The sequence below is a fragment of the Semicossyphus pulcher genome, unplaced genomic scaffold, assembly GCF_022749685.1.
Source record: "Semicossyphus pulcher isolate SPU_LCO1_2020_fin unplaced genomic scaffold, fSemPul1.0.p SCAF_13, whole genome shotgun sequence".
Lineage (NCBI taxonomy): Eukaryota > Metazoa > Chordata > Actinopteri > Labriformes > Labridae > Semicossyphus > Semicossyphus pulcher.
In genome coordinates, this window is record NW_027211637.1 from 25,437,500 (window position 1) to 25,457,589 (window position 20,090).

General features: G+C 41.0%; 1 protein-coding gene across 2 annotated transcripts; it reads left to right on the forward strand.

Moving 5' to 3' along the window:
- Positions 1 to 2,442: 2,442 nt before the first annotated feature.
- sypb (synaptophysin b) lies at positions 2,443 to 18,297 on the forward strand. 2 transcript variants are annotated; one of them, XM_069660063.1, is made up of 7 exons: positions 2,443 to 2,519; positions 3,883 to 3,948; positions 10,322 to 10,446; positions 12,013 to 12,211; positions 12,303 to 12,494; positions 12,586 to 12,898; positions 16,027 to 18,297. In XM_069660063.1, the coding sequence occupies exons 1-6, from the start codon at positions 2,502 to 2,504 to the stop codon at positions 12,865 to 12,867; spliced, it is 882 nt and encodes a 293-aa protein (XP_069516164.1). In that variant the 5' UTR covers positions 2,443 to 2,501; the 3' UTR covers positions 12,868 to 12,898; positions 16,027 to 18,297. The 2 variants fall into 2 exon arrangements, with proteins under 2 accessions (XP_069516164.1, XP_069516165.1); XM_069660064.1 differs by lacking the exon at positions 2,443 to 2,519 and adding an exon at positions 3,654 to 3,741.
- The last annotated feature ends 1,793 nt before the right edge of the window (positions 18,298 to 20,090 follow it).

The following is a 20,090-nucleotide window of genomic DNA, read 5'->3' on the forward strand; positions in this document are numbered from 1 at the left end:
AACACATGTGCACAGCATGTGGCAGAACTCAACACCACGACTGTTCGCAGAAGAATCCACTGCGACAGAAACTGGTTCCTATTATAACTAAGGAGCATTTTTTTTGTACTGTACTTAAAATTTTGTCACTTTATACCCCTGTACATACTGTAAAAATAGAATATATTAAAAGTCTAAGATAAAAACACATTCATACTTTGTTACACATGTAATGAGAACCAGCTGAAACCACTGGTTTGAGACTGCTCCACGGCGTCATTTAAATATCGTCTCATTTTAAACATGCAAACATAGCACAGATTTGTTTGCTGATTTTTGCAACTATAAATAAAAAAGTTATGTTTTCTCAAATGTTATGCTTGTTTTTTTCTAATAGCCATAGTATTTATTCTGCAGTGATAACACACCAGTCGACACATTGCACTTTAGCTGAAAGGTCCTTTAGGTTCACGTTTTGGCCTCACAGCGCAGCAGCGCAATAATGGATGTTAAAACCGCAGCAAAAGATACAAGAGTGAATTATGTAATCAGCCATTAATGGAGCGGCAGATGGACAACATCTGGGTTTCATTTCCCCTTTAAGACAAAAAGAATCATGCAAAGCGGTAACCCACGTGTATCTGTTGTTTGATGCTAAATTAAACATTGTATTCTTTCTTTGTAGTCATTGGTGGGCGTAGGGTGTCTGAGGGGAAGGGGCACCAGCTTAAAGAAAGTCATAATGCATTTATACTGTTGGAGACCTGTCCCTGAACACCTCACAGCTGTAATAAAAACAAGCTAGAAACATTTGAACCTTTCAGAGGCCATTTTCCAGCATGAAGGTAAGTATCATGTATCTCCACTGGAAGGGCACCACAGAGGGCACTTCATCATGTTTTATGTACCAAGGGCATCCAAAAGGGCTCTTTGCAAAAAAGAAAAAGTGTACGTCAATACATTTTCTGAACTAAAAGGGCACTGTCAAGTTTTCTCCATTGGTCGGGCTCCATACAGGGCATTCAAATACGTTTTCTCCTCTGCAAGGGCACCAGAGGGCACTTTATGACAGTTTCTCCACTCAAGGGGCGATCATCCTCACACATCCACTGTGGAGTCTTTCCGCTCTCTGGGGACCATCATCAGCAAGGACCTCAAGTGGGAGCTGAACATCGGCCCCTTCATCCAAAAGGGACAGCAGAGGGTGTACTTCCTGCGGCAGCTGAAGAAGTTCAACCTGCCAAAGACAATGATGGTGCACTTCTACACCCCCCATCAGTGACTCCATCCTCTACCTGCTCCATCACCGTCTGGTACATTGTTGCCACTGCCAAGGACAAGTGCAGGCTGCAGCGGATCATCCGCTCTGCAGAGAGGGTGATTGGCTGCAATCTGCCATCTCTCCACGACCTGCACATCTCCAGGACCCTGAGGCGTGCAGGTGAGAGTGGAGCCGACCCCTCTCACCCTGGACACAGACTCTTGGAGACCCTTACATTAATGTGAAGTCTTTAATTCAGATTTATGCACTACAATAACGCACACTGGACTATATACTGTATGTTTACATTGCACTGTTTTTAATTTTACACTGTTAAACATTTGCACTGCCATCATCTTGCTCAAACCTGCACATCTGTACAGCTCTTTAATTACACCTGGTGTATGTATTTTGTATTATATTGCTTTTTCATACCTTATTGTCTATTTTTTTTTTTAATCTTATTCTTTTGAAGTTCACTGACATTAGGAGTACTACAGTACTGTTAAATAGCTTCTATTTTTAATGTGGTGGAAAAGGTAAGGAAAGGTAAAGTAAAGGTATGTGTGGAATTGGACACCTCCCTGCCAACATTATGAGACCCAAGATGATGACTGCCAACAGGCACAAGAGGCTTCGGCGGCAGCTGAGACAGCAGGGACAGCTGGTATGAATCCAGGAAGCTGATTCATTGGTTTGCATGCTAACAATCGCCAAATGTCCCTGTTGGTAAAACAAGACAATGGTTCTTATTCTTCTCTAACAATTAAATTATGTTGTGTTTTCACAATGGAAGAATTACACTATATAATGGGTCATTCCACCGATGTTTGTAGTTTATGCATGGATGTCTCTTTCCCCTGTTTCTGTGCAGAAGGTTTGCCTAAAAGGTGTAGCTACAATATATTCTTCTGATGCCTGTTAATGACCAGCATCAGCTCACGAACCCTCCTCGACCTTTTCCTCCCCCCCTCTTCATCGCTCCTTCTGTCTACTAAAGCGTGAACAGTCTCCATGCGCTCCACTCTGCATCATTACAACCCACCGGGCAATCTCTGCTGCGATTGGAAAGGCGGCACGACCCGTCTTTCTTTTTGTCGTCTGACGTCACGACGCTTCACGTCCTCGCCTAGCTCGTGACGCAGTCTGGCTCTTCCCTCATGGTCGTCCTCCTCCCTCCTCTTCTGCTCCGTTCCAGATGAGACGCCTCCCTCCCTCCCTCCGCCCCTCTGATCCTCTTATCAGCGAGTAAGCGCCCAAGATGGACGTTGTAAACCAGGTAAGGCTTTTGAGGGAAAATCATCTATTTCATTAATGTTTTGCTCGGTTGCTGATGATGATGCAATTTGCCTGATTTTCCTTTGTCGCGCGCTCAAAGAAAGATGTTTTTTCTCATATATGCACCGACCTCACGGTTTTTAACGCAGACCATTCTATCCCCTGGAGTCGAAATTGTAATTTATGCCTCTATCTGAAAAAACACACACGATGTAAAGGCACGACAAAGCGCGATGTAATTGTACATTTTTTCCAACACTGATGCTGCAGTGGAGGTGATGGAGCGGCCCGCTGACAGAACAGAAATGTGTAGGATGTCCAGAGATCTCTGCAGCAATGACATTTAGCAAAATGAAGGAGAGGATGTAGCCTATTATCTCCGGGGATTCTCCTAATTGATTTAGACCGCTCACATCTCAATTAGCCTGCTGTTGCTAAGATAACAAACAGGGATGTGATTCATTTTTCCAAGGCCCTCGGTGTTTTCGGATAGCCGCAGTAGGCCCGAGACGCGGAGCGAGGACGGGCTCGTGCATCTCTATGGCCGCGGACAGCTCGTCTCTCTGATTGCTGTGTGGATTTTGTGACAGAGCCAACAATCACGAGAAATTAGCAGAAAATTCACTTCAGTCAGACTGCTCGGAACTCGACAATTATGAGCGCCTGCGTCATATGAATATTGATGTTTGGCTTCTGTAGCGCTGGAGAAACAATGAGCCTCCGAGAAAAGGCATCACTGCTGCTGATTCCAGTGCGGCCATTTATTGATGCACACAGGGACACACCGCCTTCTTTGCGGTGTCGCATTCACCTGCGCACAAATCCTCCCTCCTTCATTTTGTCTCGTCAATTAGACGGATTTCGCGAGATTTTCCTCGGAATGAATAAAAAAATAAATAAATGACTGCCTTGAAGTGAGCACCGGGAGAGCAGAGAAAACAGGCAGTTAATCAGCTTTGTCTAATTGTAATGCTGGCAGGAGCTCCCCCTCTCGCTCTCTCTGCCTCTCTCTCTCTCACACGCACGCACGCATAGGCCTACACACGCGCGCACATCGTAGCCTTTGAAGTCAACATCAGAATGACTCTCCTGTAGTTGTACGGCATCTTAAAGGTTCACAAAGAAACCAGCTGTGAGTCACTCTCTACGCCGGCAGATATTTGCTTAATAACAAACACCTGCAGGTGCCAGTAAAGCAGGCCTGTGGGCTGTGAGGCAGTGAGGTAATTAGGCCCGTTTTTAACCATCATAAAATCATTGTTAAGCCTGGTTTGTTTAGAGATGCTGGTTTCTACACAACCAGAGCAAGAGTCAGAGTGAACATGTAAGAAAAACCTCCATTAATTTTCTCTTTTTTTTTGCAGTTGGTGGCCCAAGGGCAGTTCACAATAATCAAACAACCTCTGGGATTTATAAAAATACTACAATGGGTAAGTCCTCTGTTTTACATTTATATTTCTGTAACAAATAGAACTAATGCATCATATTTTTATCATTTTAATAAAGAAAATCTTTATTATTATTAGCGATAAACCACTTGGCACTTGTATAGTTTGCAGTAAATTATATTTCCATGTCTCTCACTGACAGATTCGTGACCTTCTGTCATACAGAGGTCATAAAGCTGCATGGGGCTTAATAATGGATGTGACTCTACAGTCTTTAGGGGGAAAACGCTCCCAGTTGAACCCTCTCTCATGAGAATATACTGTCAGACATTTTAGTCTTTTCCGCATAATATAACAGTGAATCCATATTACACCTCATAATTCCTCTTTTAAATGTGCTCAGATAATGACTGAGATTAATACTGAGGAGTCTCGTGCATCGTGGTGGTGATGCTGCCCCAGCAGGCCCGAGCAGGAGACACCAACAGGATGTGTTACGTCACTGTTGGAGTAACATTGTACGCCAGCCCATCGAGGAATATAATGACACTTTGTCAAATCCTTCTCAGAGGGTGTGACCTCTGCATACTTGTGCAGTTTATTACATGTCTGTTATATGTGCTCAATCTGCCCCGCCACATGATGGAGCCAGAAAACTACTCTTTCATTTGCTTGTCTTTAAAGAGAGCAGTGATGAAAGATTTGATTTTCAACTTGATTTTATTTTTGATTCAAAGGCTTTATTGGCATTTACAGAATGACTTAATTTAAGAAAATACATATATAAAAACCCTGAATATTAGCATTCCAACAACGTTAAACTAGCATATAGATAAAGACAATAACATTCCTGCGCCTTTGGGAGCAGAGATTTTTTTGCTTTTTCTTTTATTTTGGCGGGGAATATCATCTAACAGAGCCTACTAAATACAATCAACCCTGTTTATAATAAAACATAATCAGGAAATTGGTGATTTTTTTACCAAAAATAATTCACCCAGTTCCATGTAGGGTTGAAACAATTATGTTAATTACTAATGAATTAATCATTGTTGTATCAGGGAATGAAATCCTCATTTCCTTGGTCCTTTTCTTTCTCTGAATTGGTTTTATTTATTTCCTTTAATACACAAAACAATCAACATGATGACCCATGCAAGGCAATAGTAGAAGTTTATACAGGATAATATATTAAGAATATAGTCCTACAGTCAGTGATATCCTCATATGAAGTGTTAGCATGCTGTCCTCCATCATCAGCAGCAGCGTGCTCACAGTGAAGCGGCTGCAGGCTGAACAGTGGTGCCTCTCTACAGCTGGGGCACCACAGTGGTGGGAATAGTGTTACTAATTACACATGCAGACCCTGCAGCTAACCGAGGCCTCTTACATATGTGTCTATGTTATGTTTAACCCTGATGAACTGGTTCTGGCTGGTTCTGGTTTGTGGTTACGGCTACAGCAGCCGGTTACTGAAGCTTTGTCAACATTGTCACAAAGAAATTTCAAGAGCTGTAATGATCAGTTGTTTAATTGGGCAAATATTTACATAATTGGTGCATAATTTCATTTTTTAAGATTGTTTTGTCCTCGGTTATCAAAACGGATTATTTGATGCGTTTCTTTCTGCCATATATGATTGTAAACTGAATATATTTTGCTTTTTGAGTGATGCTTTAATAAAACTAGCTATCTGAGGAGGTCACCTTGACATTTTGGAAATGATAAGCAGAATTTGTCACTATTTTCTGACATTTTATAGACAATTCATAGATTAAACATGAAAAAATTGGCAGATTAGATTAAGTGTAATAAGATAATAATTTTAATGATCCTCTAATTGATGTGATATAATTGCTTGCATGCATTTTGGAGGTGCACATAAGGAGGAAATCAAGGAGCAGGATGCTGTTGTAGTGCACTAGTAGCCATAATTCTTAGCTACACCTCTGCCCCTCAGTGTGAGCACACATTTAACACAACCCAGATGCAAACGTGCGTGCCAAAGCTTCTCTGACAGAGTCCCTCACTGTAATGGGCTCTGCAGATATGCCAGTGAGCAGTCAGAGGCATGAGTGTGCTGCATGACTCCGTAGTCCTTCCCTGGAGCTGTGAGTGTGCCAGCACCTCATCGCTGCCTCCCTGGGTCACAGCGAGCTCAACCACCAATCACGAGCCCCACTCAGGAGGCCAGGGCCCATGAATCATCTGTCAGTGCGTGCCTGCGTGCCTCCGCGTCACACTGGAGGAGGAGCTGCAGCTTTTTCTGGATTAATATGGGCATGCACGAGCAGCAGCACAGAGGTTTTAGGAGGGTAGAGAGGAGCCACCCCTTTCATTGGAAACAGGCAGCAATGAACAGGATGCTTCAGTATCGTAGAATCGAACCTTTTTTTTGGCTTTTTACTGCAATCAGTGCTGATACGCTTTTAAGGAAATTCAAAGCAACAAGATGTCTGCTGTGTTCATATTCATATATTTGAATAAGCGATTTAATGGATTAGATCAGTTGGAAGCATTCGAGCGTGTGGGATGAGGAGGTGTGATGTTGTGATTTTTAAAAATCTGGCCTTCACTGATGAAAATTACTTGTGAAAGCTTCTGAGAACCATTTTTTTTAAGACCAATCTCAGCCTTCTGTATGTGTGAGTCATGTAGCTTTGCCCCCCTCCCAAACCCACCCTCTCTCTCTCTCTCTCTCTCTCTCTCTCTCTCTCTCCCTCTCTCTGTCTCTGGGGAAGAGTGCTGACAAAGCCTAGATTTGATGGATGTTGGAAGACATTGAGTTCCCAAATAAAGCTGATGTGGAGCTCAACCCCAGAGTACGCCTCTACAACTGCCTCCCGCCTCTACGACTGTACAGAATGTCACTGTTGTGCTGAATTTCATTTGCATTCAAATTTCACTTTCTGACTCATTCCCTGCAAACATGAAAAGGCTGTTTGTGAGAACATGAAGTCAGAAGCCCTATTCGCTTCGGTGTAGTCCCTGATGTGTGATAAAAGCTGCTGATTTCGTTGGAGCTGAGGGGATTTTGCCGTTCAGACACTGGTGACTCTGAGGTTATTACTCCAGGGCCTCTGGAGAAGCTATACCGTTTATTTTTGTGCTTTGTGCAGCTAATCCTTAAAAGGAAATTGCATTGCAAAGTACCAAATAATATTGATTTAAAATTTAATTGCAGTTAAAAGCACTGATGCATTTAAAATCAGAAATATTAATGGTGTATATTAATGTAAAAAATAATAATAAAGCAAATTGCCTGTTGATGGACTTGGTACTTTTATTCTGTTTGTCAGAGGAAGACAGTGTGAGAAAATCAGTATCAGACAGATCGTTTGTGTCTCTGTGTGTACGATTGTGTATCTTCTCAGCACAGAAGAGCTGACAAACGTCCAGCATGCCAGGAGGGCTAGAAACCAGCCTCTGCCTCCTCACTGTGTGGCGCTGCCAACAGTGTAACCATGGCACCTAACACTCAGTGTGACACCATTTCTTTTCACAGTCTGACTGGTCCTCGTTCTTATCCCCCTCCATCAATCCTCCTTCAACTCATCCATCACCATAAAAGTACCACTCTCGACTGTAGTATGGCGCCACCAATTTAGATTAGTTTCCCTCACGACTGCTTTTTAGCCACGCTAGCAGGATGGCAATATTGGTTTGTCTTCCCCTTATCTATCCATCTATCTATCTATCGTGCTAGTTAGCAAATGCTAGCATGCTAACACACTGAACTAACATAGTAAACATGGTTAAGATTAAAGTTGACGTTAATTAACTTTTAATTATTGGCTAATTAACATTAGCACTTAAGAGTTGTCATTGTGAGTATTGTAGTATGAAATTGCTAAGAGGCTAATGACACTCTTAACTGTACAAAAACATACTGTAATCAACATCCAAACAGCCGTTTTACACTTTACTTTTCAAACGAAATACTTCTGACTGCACAAGATAAAGGAAGACTTGAAGTTTTAACATGCTTGTTAGCATTAAGCTAGTTCCACCTCTGTGGCTCAACACAGTCTTGGAGATACTAGCATGGCTTTAGACTCTAAACTAAGATGGTTAACATGATATATAATATGATATAATATTTTACCTGCTTAACATTAGCATGTAAGAGTTGTTATTGTGAGTTTTGTAGCAACTTAGAACTTAGAAATTCTGCTAAGAGGCTAAGTGGGCTCTTAATTGTGAAACGTGAATACAAAAACATACTGAAATCCGGCTCCGTTTTGAAGTGTTTATTAAACTAAAGACTGACAAATACTTTCTGTGATTAAACAAAGATGTGACATTTTAGCGTGCTGATATTAGCATTTAGCTAGCTGCACCTCTGGGGCTCAATACAGTCTCATAAAACTACTAGCAAGGCTGTAGGCTCTTAACTAAGATGGGTTACTTGGTTAACATTAGCATGTTAGAGTTACCAATGTGAGTTTTAAAGCAACGACTACATGAAAATTGCTGATTAGAGGTTACATGTTCTCTAAACTGTATTTGTACAAAAACATTGTTTTTACGCTCTTTATTAAACTTCAGACTTTGATTTCTTAGCATGCTAATGTTAGCCTTTAGCTTGTGCACCTCTGTGGCTCAATACAGTGTGATAGAGGTACTAGCATGGCTGTAGCTAGCTTATTACTTCACATGCTTTACGGAGACTTAACAGCAAATATGATTCTCCTCCAATTTATTTCTCATGCCAGTGTGATTGACTCCCTTGTATTACATTTGGATTATTTTGTGGAAGCAGCGGTGTGGCTTTTTGCTTTGAGATTATCTTTTAACTGGAAAGTCAAGCCCTCATTAGCATTTTTATTTATCTTAAGAAGAAGACGTAAAGGCCCAGTGCACTGCTGAATCACTCCATTCACTCCAGACTCCATATTGATCCCTCTCATAAAATCTTAACCTCTAATTGTCACAGAGGGATAACGGAAGCGTGATATGAACAATGGGAGCTCTCAAATAACAGTATTCAAACCACAAGCAGGTAGTGCAATAAGGCAGTAAACACAATGAGCAGTGTGGGAAGGATTGTGCCGACACTGCAGTTGTTATATATTGCACATGCTGGAGGTATTGATTAATTGCACAGCTGCTGCAGCATTACACCCCGCTATACTGTTTTGGGTTTAAAGGGAAAGTACTACATAAAACACAACTCGCATAATTATATCTTATAGACAAAACTAAACGTGACAACTATAAAAAAATACGTCAATAGACACCAAACTTAGTCAGTGTCCAAGGTGCATGCACAAAATTGAAAGATTTGCTAGATTAGTGTCGCTCCAAGTACAATGGTAATGATAATGTGGAAAATGAATGTTTTTAAGGCAACAGCTCCACTGCAGATGGCAACAGATTTTTTTCTTTGCCATAAATATATAATAAATAGTTGTTTATCAGCGGTCCTCTCAGACACTTATTCTGCCTCTTTCCTCACATCTATAGTCATTTGTATTGTGTTATTAAAACCTGTTAATTAGCCAACAAAAGGCAGAGGAGGTGTTGAGATGATGGGAGAGGACACTACAGGAACAGATATGGATGAGTAAAGCGAACACAATGAGGCCCATTACCGGCAGCAGGTGTGTGTAAATCCAACGAACAAGCCTCCCACTGCTACAAGATTACAGTAAATAGTTTAGTGTGTTGATGCCTGCGGCAGATAGACAGTACTACATGCTCACGTGTGTGGGTGTGGCTCTGTGTGTGTGGGTGTTGTGACTGGCTTTGCAGTAGCTTGTCGCTGAGTATTTGGCGACAGATGGTAGAGCACCTCAGTCAGATTAATAGTTGGACTGTCCGTCCAATCGGATCTGTCCCCGCAGCGTAGGGAGGGTGTGGTAAAAATAGTCTGACTCGTCTAATCTGTTGTGTGTGAGAGAGAGCGAGCGTGAGATTATCTCCACGTCTGTTTGTGCCGTTGACGTGACTAATAGTGTGAGCCACAAAAGAAGACTGAGCTGCGTGCACCTGAAGTAATAGACTTAAAGCCATTACACAATCACTGTTAAATACATAAAACATGCTATCAAACATCCACAGAAAAACAGCATCCACTAACTGTTAATGCATCCATCGCAACAGGTGCTGTCCCTGCTGTATAACCTGTGATGACACTGAATTGATTTGCAATCTGTGTGCACATTTCAGCAACTCGTTATGATTATTGAAAGCGCAGCCTGCAGTGTACAAGGAGATGTCATTAGACCTGAGCTCTATGTTTGCAGGGTAACATTATCTGAATTAAAATGGTGAATGTGTTCATGGAGGAAAGTGTGATTTATTAAATACTTTCTGTTTTTGCTTTTGTTTGTTTTTCACAGCTTATACATGAGATGTCCAAAGGTCTCCGGATAAATTCTCTCCCTGTCTTTCCTTCCTCTTTCTCCCGCAGATCTTTGCAATCTTCGCCTTCTCCACATGTGGCAGTTACTCCGGCATGTTCAAGATGAAAGTGGAGTGTAAAAACCGGTCGGAGAGTGACCTAGGCATAGAAGTACAATTTGAATATCCTTTCAGGTGCGTATGTTACTGTCATCGCTGTTGTAGAAATAAGAAAAAGATGTGCAACTGTTGGCTCTTGGAAATCGTAAATGCATTTAAGTACCAGTATCAAAATAAATCTCTCAGGAGCCGTTACTCTTATTGATAGTAATGCAGTACAGTATACTGTACAATGTGATTCATTTCCACACCCTACAATTTTAGAACATAAGAATGAAAGGGATCCTGCTAGGTTGCATTTGTTATGAATCATATGAAAAGGTGTGTTATAACCTATTCAGAAAAAAAAAAGTTTGATTAAGCAATATCACATACGTGATAATCTGCATGTGCTGATATTCAGTATAACGTCACAACCTCGATTAAGTTATTATTTTTTGCACCACCAGCTCAACTAGTTCCACAATTTATCTGAAACTGGACTTTTGTTGCCAAGCAACACAAACATTCTCCTGCACTCTGTCTCCAGGTTACCACCGATCAGCTGTTTTTAATCATGTACATTTATCTGTTTGTTTTAATTTATCATCAACCAGTTAAATAAGAGTCTGCTGTGTGATTCAGAGGCACCAGCTTGATCAGTGTAGACATACCCGGTCTGCTGTAATGTTATTTAACGCCTGGCTGAGGCAGAGTGATACACTGAGTGGAAAGTCCCAGTGATGTTGTTCTCTGTATCAGCACTAATGGAATGCCTCTTGTCCAATCAGATTGCTTGGTCAGAACTAACTGTTGTATAAATATAAAATATATACATTTGATATCAGCAAATATATTATATAATTAGCAATGATAATCATTTGCAAATTTAGGTCTTTATTGCTTATTTACGCATTCATTAGCTTAGTATGAAGTTCATGAGCCTACATCACAGTGGTTATAATATGACATTTTCCACAACAAGTGCCCTTGGTTAAAAGAAATACACTCTGCATGCACTTGAGTTAAATGAGAAGATAAACACCACTCTCATGTCTGCACACTTAATATGAATCTACAGCCGGCTGATGATTAGCTTAGCATAGAGGAGAATGAAAAGTGATAGAAGCCTATTAAAGTTTAGAAATGACTGTTACTTTAACAGCACATCCTGGTATTAACTTAATCTAACGTTTTATAAGGAGCCTTAGAGAGGCTGTTTTGTAGATGTGATTACATTTGATCAGAGCAAGGCTCGTTCTTTCCAGTCTTAATGCTGAGCTACGCTATGGTCCCCTGGATGTAGCTTCATAAATAATTGACCGGCATGAGATATAAGGATTTACTTTATTGTACCCAAGGGCAATCTTGGCTTTGGCAACGGTGCTACACATAGCTGCAATTACAATCTTCTCATTTAACTCTTGGCAAGAAAGCAAATAAATGTGTTGCGCAGAATTTAAAACCACTACTTCAAAATACTATCCTCAGCATATTTTGTTCTGGACTGCATTAATCATTTTAGCATGAACTTAAATCATTAATATAAACTGTAAAAATCTAAAATATATATGAAAAATGGCAGCTGATCAGTATTATCAGACATGGGAGCTGTATTTTCACTGCTCTCTCCTCTTTCTCTCTTTGTGTTGCTGTTGTCAGGCTCCATCAGGTTTACTTTGATGCCCCCACCTGTAAGGGAGGGAACCCTGAACGTCTCTTCCTGGTCGGGGACTACTCCTCCTCAGCCGAGTTCTTTGTCACCATCGGTGTCTTCTCCTTCCTCTACTCTATGGCAGCCCTCTCTGTATACTGTTTCATTCTGGAGAAGTACCGTGAAAACTGCAAGGGACCTCAGATCGTGAGTTCAGTTTGTACAGCTGGTGTGAGAAAATATAGCTAGTAGCTGTTGTTGATCGTAAAAGTGACCGTGTTGTCTTACTGATCCGCAGGACTTCGTGGTGACGGCGGTATTTTCCTTCATGTGGCTGGTGTCCTCTTGTGCTTGGGCTAAAGGCTTGTCAGATGTGAAAACGGACACCGATCCAGAGAGGGTCATCACTTTCATCTCAGCCTGTGATGACCAAGAGAATCGCTGCGCTGAGGTCTACGAACCCAAGGTCTCCGGACTGAACACCTCTGTGGTAAGTCGCAGGTGCTTCATAACGAAGAAACTACACAAAAAGTTGATATGAGAACAGACAGGGTTAACTAATTCTGTTTGCTCCTCCACAGGCTTTTGGCTTTATCAACCTGATCCTGTGGATAGGAAACCTGTGGTTTGTCTTCAAGGAGACCGGCTGGCTGGCTGCCTTCTCTGGAACATACGTCCCATCACAGGAAAAGCAGCCTGCCCCTGATTCCTTTGGCCAGGCAGGCTACGGTCAGCAGGACCCCTACGCCGGCTCCCAGGGAGGGTACCAGCCAGAGTACGGCCAGCAGGGAGGCTATAATGAGGAAGGAGGTTACAGCCAGGGCTATGAGCAGCAGCCCACCTCCTACTCTAATCAGATGTGAGCCTGTCCAGCCAAACCACAGCTGCAGGATGGTGAGTGTAAACAGGTTCAAATAGATCACATTAGTGTATGTCCTTGAGTTAATTACCCAAACTCATCTTAAGTTATAAGCATAAGTTGAAGGTTGATTGTGTTATGGTGGTATCTGTGAGGCTAACGATGTTATCTGCTAGATATCAACACAACATTTACGTCAATGTTCTAATCCAGTAGAGGCCTTTTCCTGTTATATATGGGCAAGTAAACAGAAGGTATTGGCAGAGTTCTCCCTGTATGCAGACGACACCCAAATGTCTGTTTCTACAAAATGTTATATGGCTATTTCTTTGGCTATCAACTTCACTCTCTTTAAAAGTTCAAAGGGGGGTATTATGCTAATGTCAAACTTCATATTTCACTCTATGATACCTGTGGGGAGCTTAGCATAATTTACTGTTATAAAAACTGTGCAGGCCCTCATACAGCCTCTGCCTAAAAGGACTCGTCAGCCCTGTCCCTTTAAGAAACCCCGCCCCTAGAAGCCCATTTTCTCCTGATTGGCCAGCCTGCTGAGGTTGCACCTTGTGACATTACAAAGTGCAGCGTGTAGGAAAAACTGTGTGAAACCTCGCGTTCACAGAAGCCTGCAGAGCTGAGCTTAGAAGCCTGGGGATTACTCCAACATTCTTTTACCTACAGATTTGAAACTTCACCCACGTTTAGTATGAACATCCAACATTTTAAAATGACATATATGTCTTAAAATGTGAAACAGCATAAAACCCCCTCTTTAAGTTTCTTGATTGACAATGGCGTATAACTAAACAGAAAACAGCCTGAACCTTCTAACTGATGCTATAAATGTACTAGCATGCCTACAATCTAAGATGCACATTTTCATGTTGTAATTCGAACGTTTATAACAAAGGAGACTCTCTGCAACAGAAAAACATTCTTTGCATGCCAAAAAGGCGTCGGTTTTTTGTTAAGATGTCTTAAGTCTGCCCAAAAAACTACCCACATGCCCATATGAGCATTAAAAGAGATGCTGCTCACTGTTATTTTCCAGCCTGTCGAAACGAGCCAAGAACAGATCCAGAAATGTGTCTCCGAAGCAGTCTGAATGAAGCCAAATCAAGTTAACAAAGTTCCATCGTGAATGAGTTAAAGAACAAACATAGCAACTTATTGACTCACGTATTTTTAAAGATCCTTACTTACTTTTCTCCGAACAAGTGATACCTGAGTCTGTCGTGCAAAATATGATTGTCATCTGCAGAAATGGTCTTTCATTGACACAACATATATGTATGTTTAGCAGTAAACATAAGAGCGGCATGGCACTGTTTGCAACATAAGGAGGTCAAGGTGGAACTCTGTGATGTCTCCCAGCTACGTGCACTCTGCTCTGCTCTACTTTGAGTGTCTCTGCTTCCCCCAGCAACCCTGTTACAGTCTAAAAGCTGTGGGTGAAAGAGCTTTCTGGTGTAGTGCTCAGAGGCTGTATATTACTCTGCTTCACCAGCTACAACTGCACTCTGTCCCCAGAGATTTAGAAATGTATTGTCAGAGCCTTAAGCATCACTAGTCGGGATTTACTACAGAAGCTGCTGCTTTTTACAAATTAGTTTCATTTGCTCTCTAAACTGAATGCCTGCAGTTTTCACCAAGTCTCGTCTTCTGTTTTGACTTCCCTGCTGTTGCTTCAATTAGCCTATGTTTTAAGATCCCTAAAAACCTATTTTCTCGTTCAGCTTGAACCATTTTTCATTCAATTCCGAGACTTCTGTATTAGTGTATTTGGGTTCTAACCAATGACTGTATATGAAGATGGTGACGTCATTTAGAGCCAGAGCTGCCCAGTAGAGATCGGTGGGTGGAGCCGACGTAGCCAACTGCTAACCGAAACAAACTTAACTTACTGAGAAGAAAAACGGCAAAGATCCCGCACGCCAACAGCAGAACAGCTTCCTGTGTTGGTCTGAAGCAAACGTTCACAGATATGGGAACTTCAATGACTGCAGTGATTGTTTTAGTTACGTCTCCTCTCGACGTTCCTTCTCGGCTCCGCTAATCCGGAACAGAACGGTTGCAGGAGCCATATTTGTCAACAGAGCTGTCAATCATCCTTTTTACAGCTTTATATAACTAATTAAAACTAAACTTGTCAGAAAAATGAACACTTGGATGTAAATCAGCATGATAAGAACTAACTATAATGACAGAAACCATGTTTGAGAAAAATGTATGTGACGTGTATTTTGATTTTATGGTTTGACTCATGTCCCATCTGTTAACATGGAGGAGGCGGCCTTTATGACTTAAGACCAATTCTGATCAAGGATTTACAACACAACAAAATGGTTATTGAATGTTGCGGAGAAAATTGCAGCGGTGTGAACTAGTTAGTTGCACAGCATCTCAAGCCTTTGCGTGGAGTGAAGCTTTGACTTGTCAAATCTCCAAATGCAGTTTTAGAGTGGAAAGATGTAGCTCTTTCACTTCAGCCAATCAGGAAACAGCAGAAATTGGCGTAGGCAGCCTATCTCTGGCGCTGCAGTAGCCAAAGACGGCTCCAGGTCCTCTCTTTCCAATCTCACTGTCTTCAGTGTTTATTAATTAATGTTACAGCTACGATTGGGAGCATGTCACTGTCATCCACTTCTTTTTATAACGATAACAGAAATCCAGCTAGTTAATTCATATAACCTAGGCCTAATACTAACGTTATAGTATTAACGTAGTAGTAGTGGGGTATGTCAGTGCGTCGTTGCTATGGAGACGGTCAGCTGCATTTGCGCTGCATTGCTTTGATGTGAACAGCCCAGTTTTAGAACGTCAGCAGGGGGCGATAGAGAGGTTTTGGCTTCACTTTTAGGGAGCTGTCATGTCGTCCATCTTTTTATACAGTCTATGGTTCAAACATACAATTCATGCCGTCTCTAGTTCAACATAATACACAGTCACAAGAAGCCACCACTTACCCTTTAAAGATTATCACAGAGGAGGGGCAGGCTGCAAACTCAAAGGTCTCAATATCAGCATTTAATGTCCCTTATTTGTCAAGCATTAGTTTTGTTTGTACATCCAACAAGTAATCCATGTGATCATAAGTTTGCTGTTTGTTCAATAATTACCTTCCCTCTGTCTCTCTTCTTCTCTCCCGTTCTCCTCCACCCAGGGTGACCTTGTGATTTCGGAGGGTGGCTCTCGACGACCACCTGCATTTCCACACTCCTCTGTGTGTCTGTTTGTGTATCTGTGAGTTGACAGGCGAAGGGAGGGGAGGGAGGCATGGAGGGCAAGAAACTGGTGGGGCCTGGGGAGGGGAGCACACCTGGGAAGCAGGATGTGTGTGCGTGTGGGGGGGAAATAAGGGGGAAATGGGTCTTTGCTGTAACATGATGTTTATTCTCGTGCTGTATTTAACTGTAGAAGACAACAGAGGATTGTCTGTTTGGTTATACGAGAAAAACTTGAATACAAATACCAAAACATTCGTTGACGAACATTTAAGAGAAATCTTGTAACGGAAAAGACTTACATTTATGGGAAAAAAAATTGTAGTAATCTTTAACTTGGGAGAATGTATTTGTCTGTGCTGTGTAAATATTAACATGCTGATATATATGATTACATGTACACAGTTGAATAATTGTGCACTCCATAGAAGTTGTTATACAACAAATGTTGAGCACAGAGTTATTCAATTGCATTTCCTTTGGTTCTGTTTAGGAGCTCACACAGTTTGGCCCTTGCCCTTCATTTCCCTTAAATCATTCATACGGCAAAGATGTTTTTATTTGTTCACCTCAGAGTCTATGAACATCTATTTTTTAATTTCTCATCATGTTTTTTTCTTCTGATCAGCATTACGGACAGGATTAAAGGGACGTGGGTAAAGGCTGTTAAAGAATATCACGGAAAATATTAAAAGAAGAGAATTATTGTTATAAAAGTGAGCAGAGAAGAGTAGTATATATATATATGGTAGTAAAAGTGATTAGATGATAGCAGAGGGTTGTAAGTAGTTATTTCAACTTTTAGTTTATGTTTTTATATATATTTTTCCATCAAATATCGCTGTCAAGCAAGGACGATCTCTTGTACTACACAGAATATTTTAAATCCTGACGTAGAAAATCTAAAACTGCATAGGGTTAAGAAATTAGTGAGCATGGTAGCATCTCATATTTGCTGTGCTGTTTCAGAAACTGCTATAGTGTGCTATCAGTATGAAAATCGTGAATCAGGGCAGTGGTTAATAAGTTTTAGCGACGTGTGTTTGTTTAATTGTTTGGTTTTTATGTAACGGCATCGAAAACAAATGTTGTCAATGAACCTCGTCCTGTTTTGATCGCCTTTTATGTGGTCCAGAAAGTTGTAAGACAGAGTCATATAGTTTTTTAACTGGTGTTTCTATCACACTGTAATCAGTGACATGCATACTCACGCTAACAAGAACTATATTAAGTATGTGACACTTTGAAGACTTGGTTATGCCATAGTAAACACATGTTATGAGGCTGTCTGAACAATGTGTCTCCATATATTCTCCTCCTGCATCCTCAATCCTTCTTTATCTCTCTCTGAAGGCAATTTACTGCATGCATCCTTATATCCTAAAGCATCCCGAAACATAATTAAGAGGCTGGGGCTCCAAACTGCAGAGAAGTTAGACGACACAGTAATAAACCCACGGTAAGTTTGCTCCATCGTAGTGGTTACTGCACAGCACATACGTACAGCAGCTCTGCTATTCTACTCAAAGCACAAAGTAAGTGCTGCAATAATTACATCTTTGCAGATATAGATACACCTGTCCTACTGCCAGTCCTCTGTTTGGATACTAAGATTGTGTTTGCCAAATGGTATGAGACACGTAGGGTGGGAAATTAGCTTTCAAATCGTGAACCAGCCGCTGACGGATAAATGTTTAACAGTAAAACATTGTTTTGTGTCTGAAATCTACCAGCCACGTTCATATTTTACCAGCTGGTGGCTGCAGCTAGTTTCCCACCCGAAGTCCTCTTGAGGAAGAATTGCTATCCATCTCCAGTATATCGATCCAGCCTTGGATTCACTCTTTTTCATTAAAAAAAATCAGGGTTCTTTGATTCGGGCGGTGTAGAAACACCTGGCTTTCTCTCCTCCTCTAAGCCCCTCCCCCCTCCCCCTGTTATTTTCTCTCTCTCCTTCATTGTAGCTCTTATAAATATGCTGAAATGAAATATACTCTGTTGTTAGTGGTGAATGATGTCTTGTGATACTCTCTCTCTACGCCTTTGGATAGTGCTGTGTTTATTGTGTATGATGTATTCATATTAGCATTTATGATAATGATAAGTCAGAGAAAAAAAATAATCCAAGACTCTCCAGAATTCTTCTGTATTCTTATTATATGGGATCCATGTGAAACAAAATGAAATAAACATGACATTATTCTGTTGAAGGTTAAAATGTGTACTTCTGTTCATAGTTGTTGACTTGAGTCGGGTTTGGGTTCTTTTAAATCTTAATAATCAGTTTACCTTTAAGTTTAAACACCACTCTACTACAATAATGAATATAACGCTTTATATTAAAGGAACAACATGTAATATATTTACTGGACTTTAACATAAAATGGCCATATGTCATCGGAGATAAAGGAAACATGCTAAGTTGAAATACTGGCTTCTCCGACAACAATGCTGCAGCCAGTATGTTCTCCTCCTGAAATTTCCATCCCGGTGCGAAACATCTGTGTGTGTTTTGGCCTGCGCGATCCCGCCCACTTCCCATTTTGTAACCCCGGGCTGCCAGATATGAAACAAACTGGCACGCAGGACTCGTCGTTTGTCGTTGTCAAAGCACACGTCTTGCGCTCGAGTAGGTTCAGTGTCCTCAACCTGGCAACCCGCGTGAGCTTCGTGTTGTACTCGAAGCGTAGCTCTGTTTGGGAATAGCTGAGTGCGTGAGTGTGGGTGGTGGAGCAAGTGAGTGAGAGAGACAGGAAGTGAGTGTGTGCGCATGAGTTACGAGAGTGAACGGGGAGTGTTATCAGTAACTGAAAATAACAGAACGACTGTACAGTAAGGCTGTGTGTGTTATAAAGCCACGTACTCCTCAAGACTGAAGCCGCGTTCCCGTGTCTTGCTTCCTGCTCGCTGCTGTGTGTGTAAAGTGACGGGAGTTAGCCTCAAAGCTAGTGGCAGCTTCTGCCCCGGAGCTGACCGATAAGTCTCCCCCGAATCTGGGGAGGAGGGGGCGGGGAGAGGCTACGCTTTTCAATATTTTGAATTTGGACTGCAGTACCCTTTTTAGACACTAGCTGTCAATGTTACATATTGTTCCTTTAAGGTCCTTTTAATAAGCGTTAGTTAATTGGTAATAAGACCCTTATAAGTCCCTATAAGATGCTTTATAACATTAAATATATCTGAATAAGACGATAAGCTCAAACATTTTATAGACAGTTTAAGAGTGTTAATAAAAGCTCTAAGCTCTAAGGGATTTATTAACCTTAATATAGCACCGGCGCATAATTAATTTCTAATTTCTGCATAGTAAAGTATGTATTAATGTATGTATTATAAAGCAACTGCAAAGCTTAGTAAAGGCTCAACAATGGCATAATATGTAAGTGAGTAAGACTCAATGAATGAGTTTGTAATGCTATTATAAACAATTATTATATTAATTATATATTAAACAATTATAACGATAATTTTAAAATGTGCTTATAAATGTCTAATAATCCAACAATAACCAGGATTGTGATACTATTATTAACACTTATATTTAATATTTAATTTACATAAGCATCTGATAACGACTCATAAGGGCCTGAATACCTATATAACCATAGCTTATTAAAAGGACCTTCATATAAAGCATTTCCTTATAAACTATGCTCAATACCCAGCAAAGCAACACCTTATAATGAAAGTTATTTCTGAGTTAAGCAGACGTTTAAACACGATTTCAGGTGGGATGTGGGTCTGTTTGTAGGTCTGATTGATCACCTACCAGTGGTGTAGGTGAGGAGGACTCTGCAAGGGGCCCCCTAGTGACCGGGGAGGGTATCAACCTTTACCTCTTTTCTTTATTCTCAAATGTAAGAATTTATGGAACCTTATTTAAAGACATGTCCATGAATAATGTGAGGACGATGAAGATTTAAACGACAGAGAGAGGATATTATTGCAGAATGAATTGTAGACACAGTAGTGCAAATAATGGACAATTAAATTAAACAGTTAA

Excerpts from the sequence above, each read along its gene's own strand:
- sypb (XM_069660063.1), top strand. Across the intron at positions 10,447-12,012 it reads CAATTTGAATATCCTTTCAG|GCTCCATCAGGTTTACTTTG; the intron begins GTGCGTATGTTA and ends TGCTGTTGTCAG. Across the intron at positions 12,495-12,585 it reads CCGGACTGAACACCTCTGTG|GCTTTTGGCTTTATCAACCT; the intron begins GTAAGTCGCAGG and ends GCTCCTCCACAG.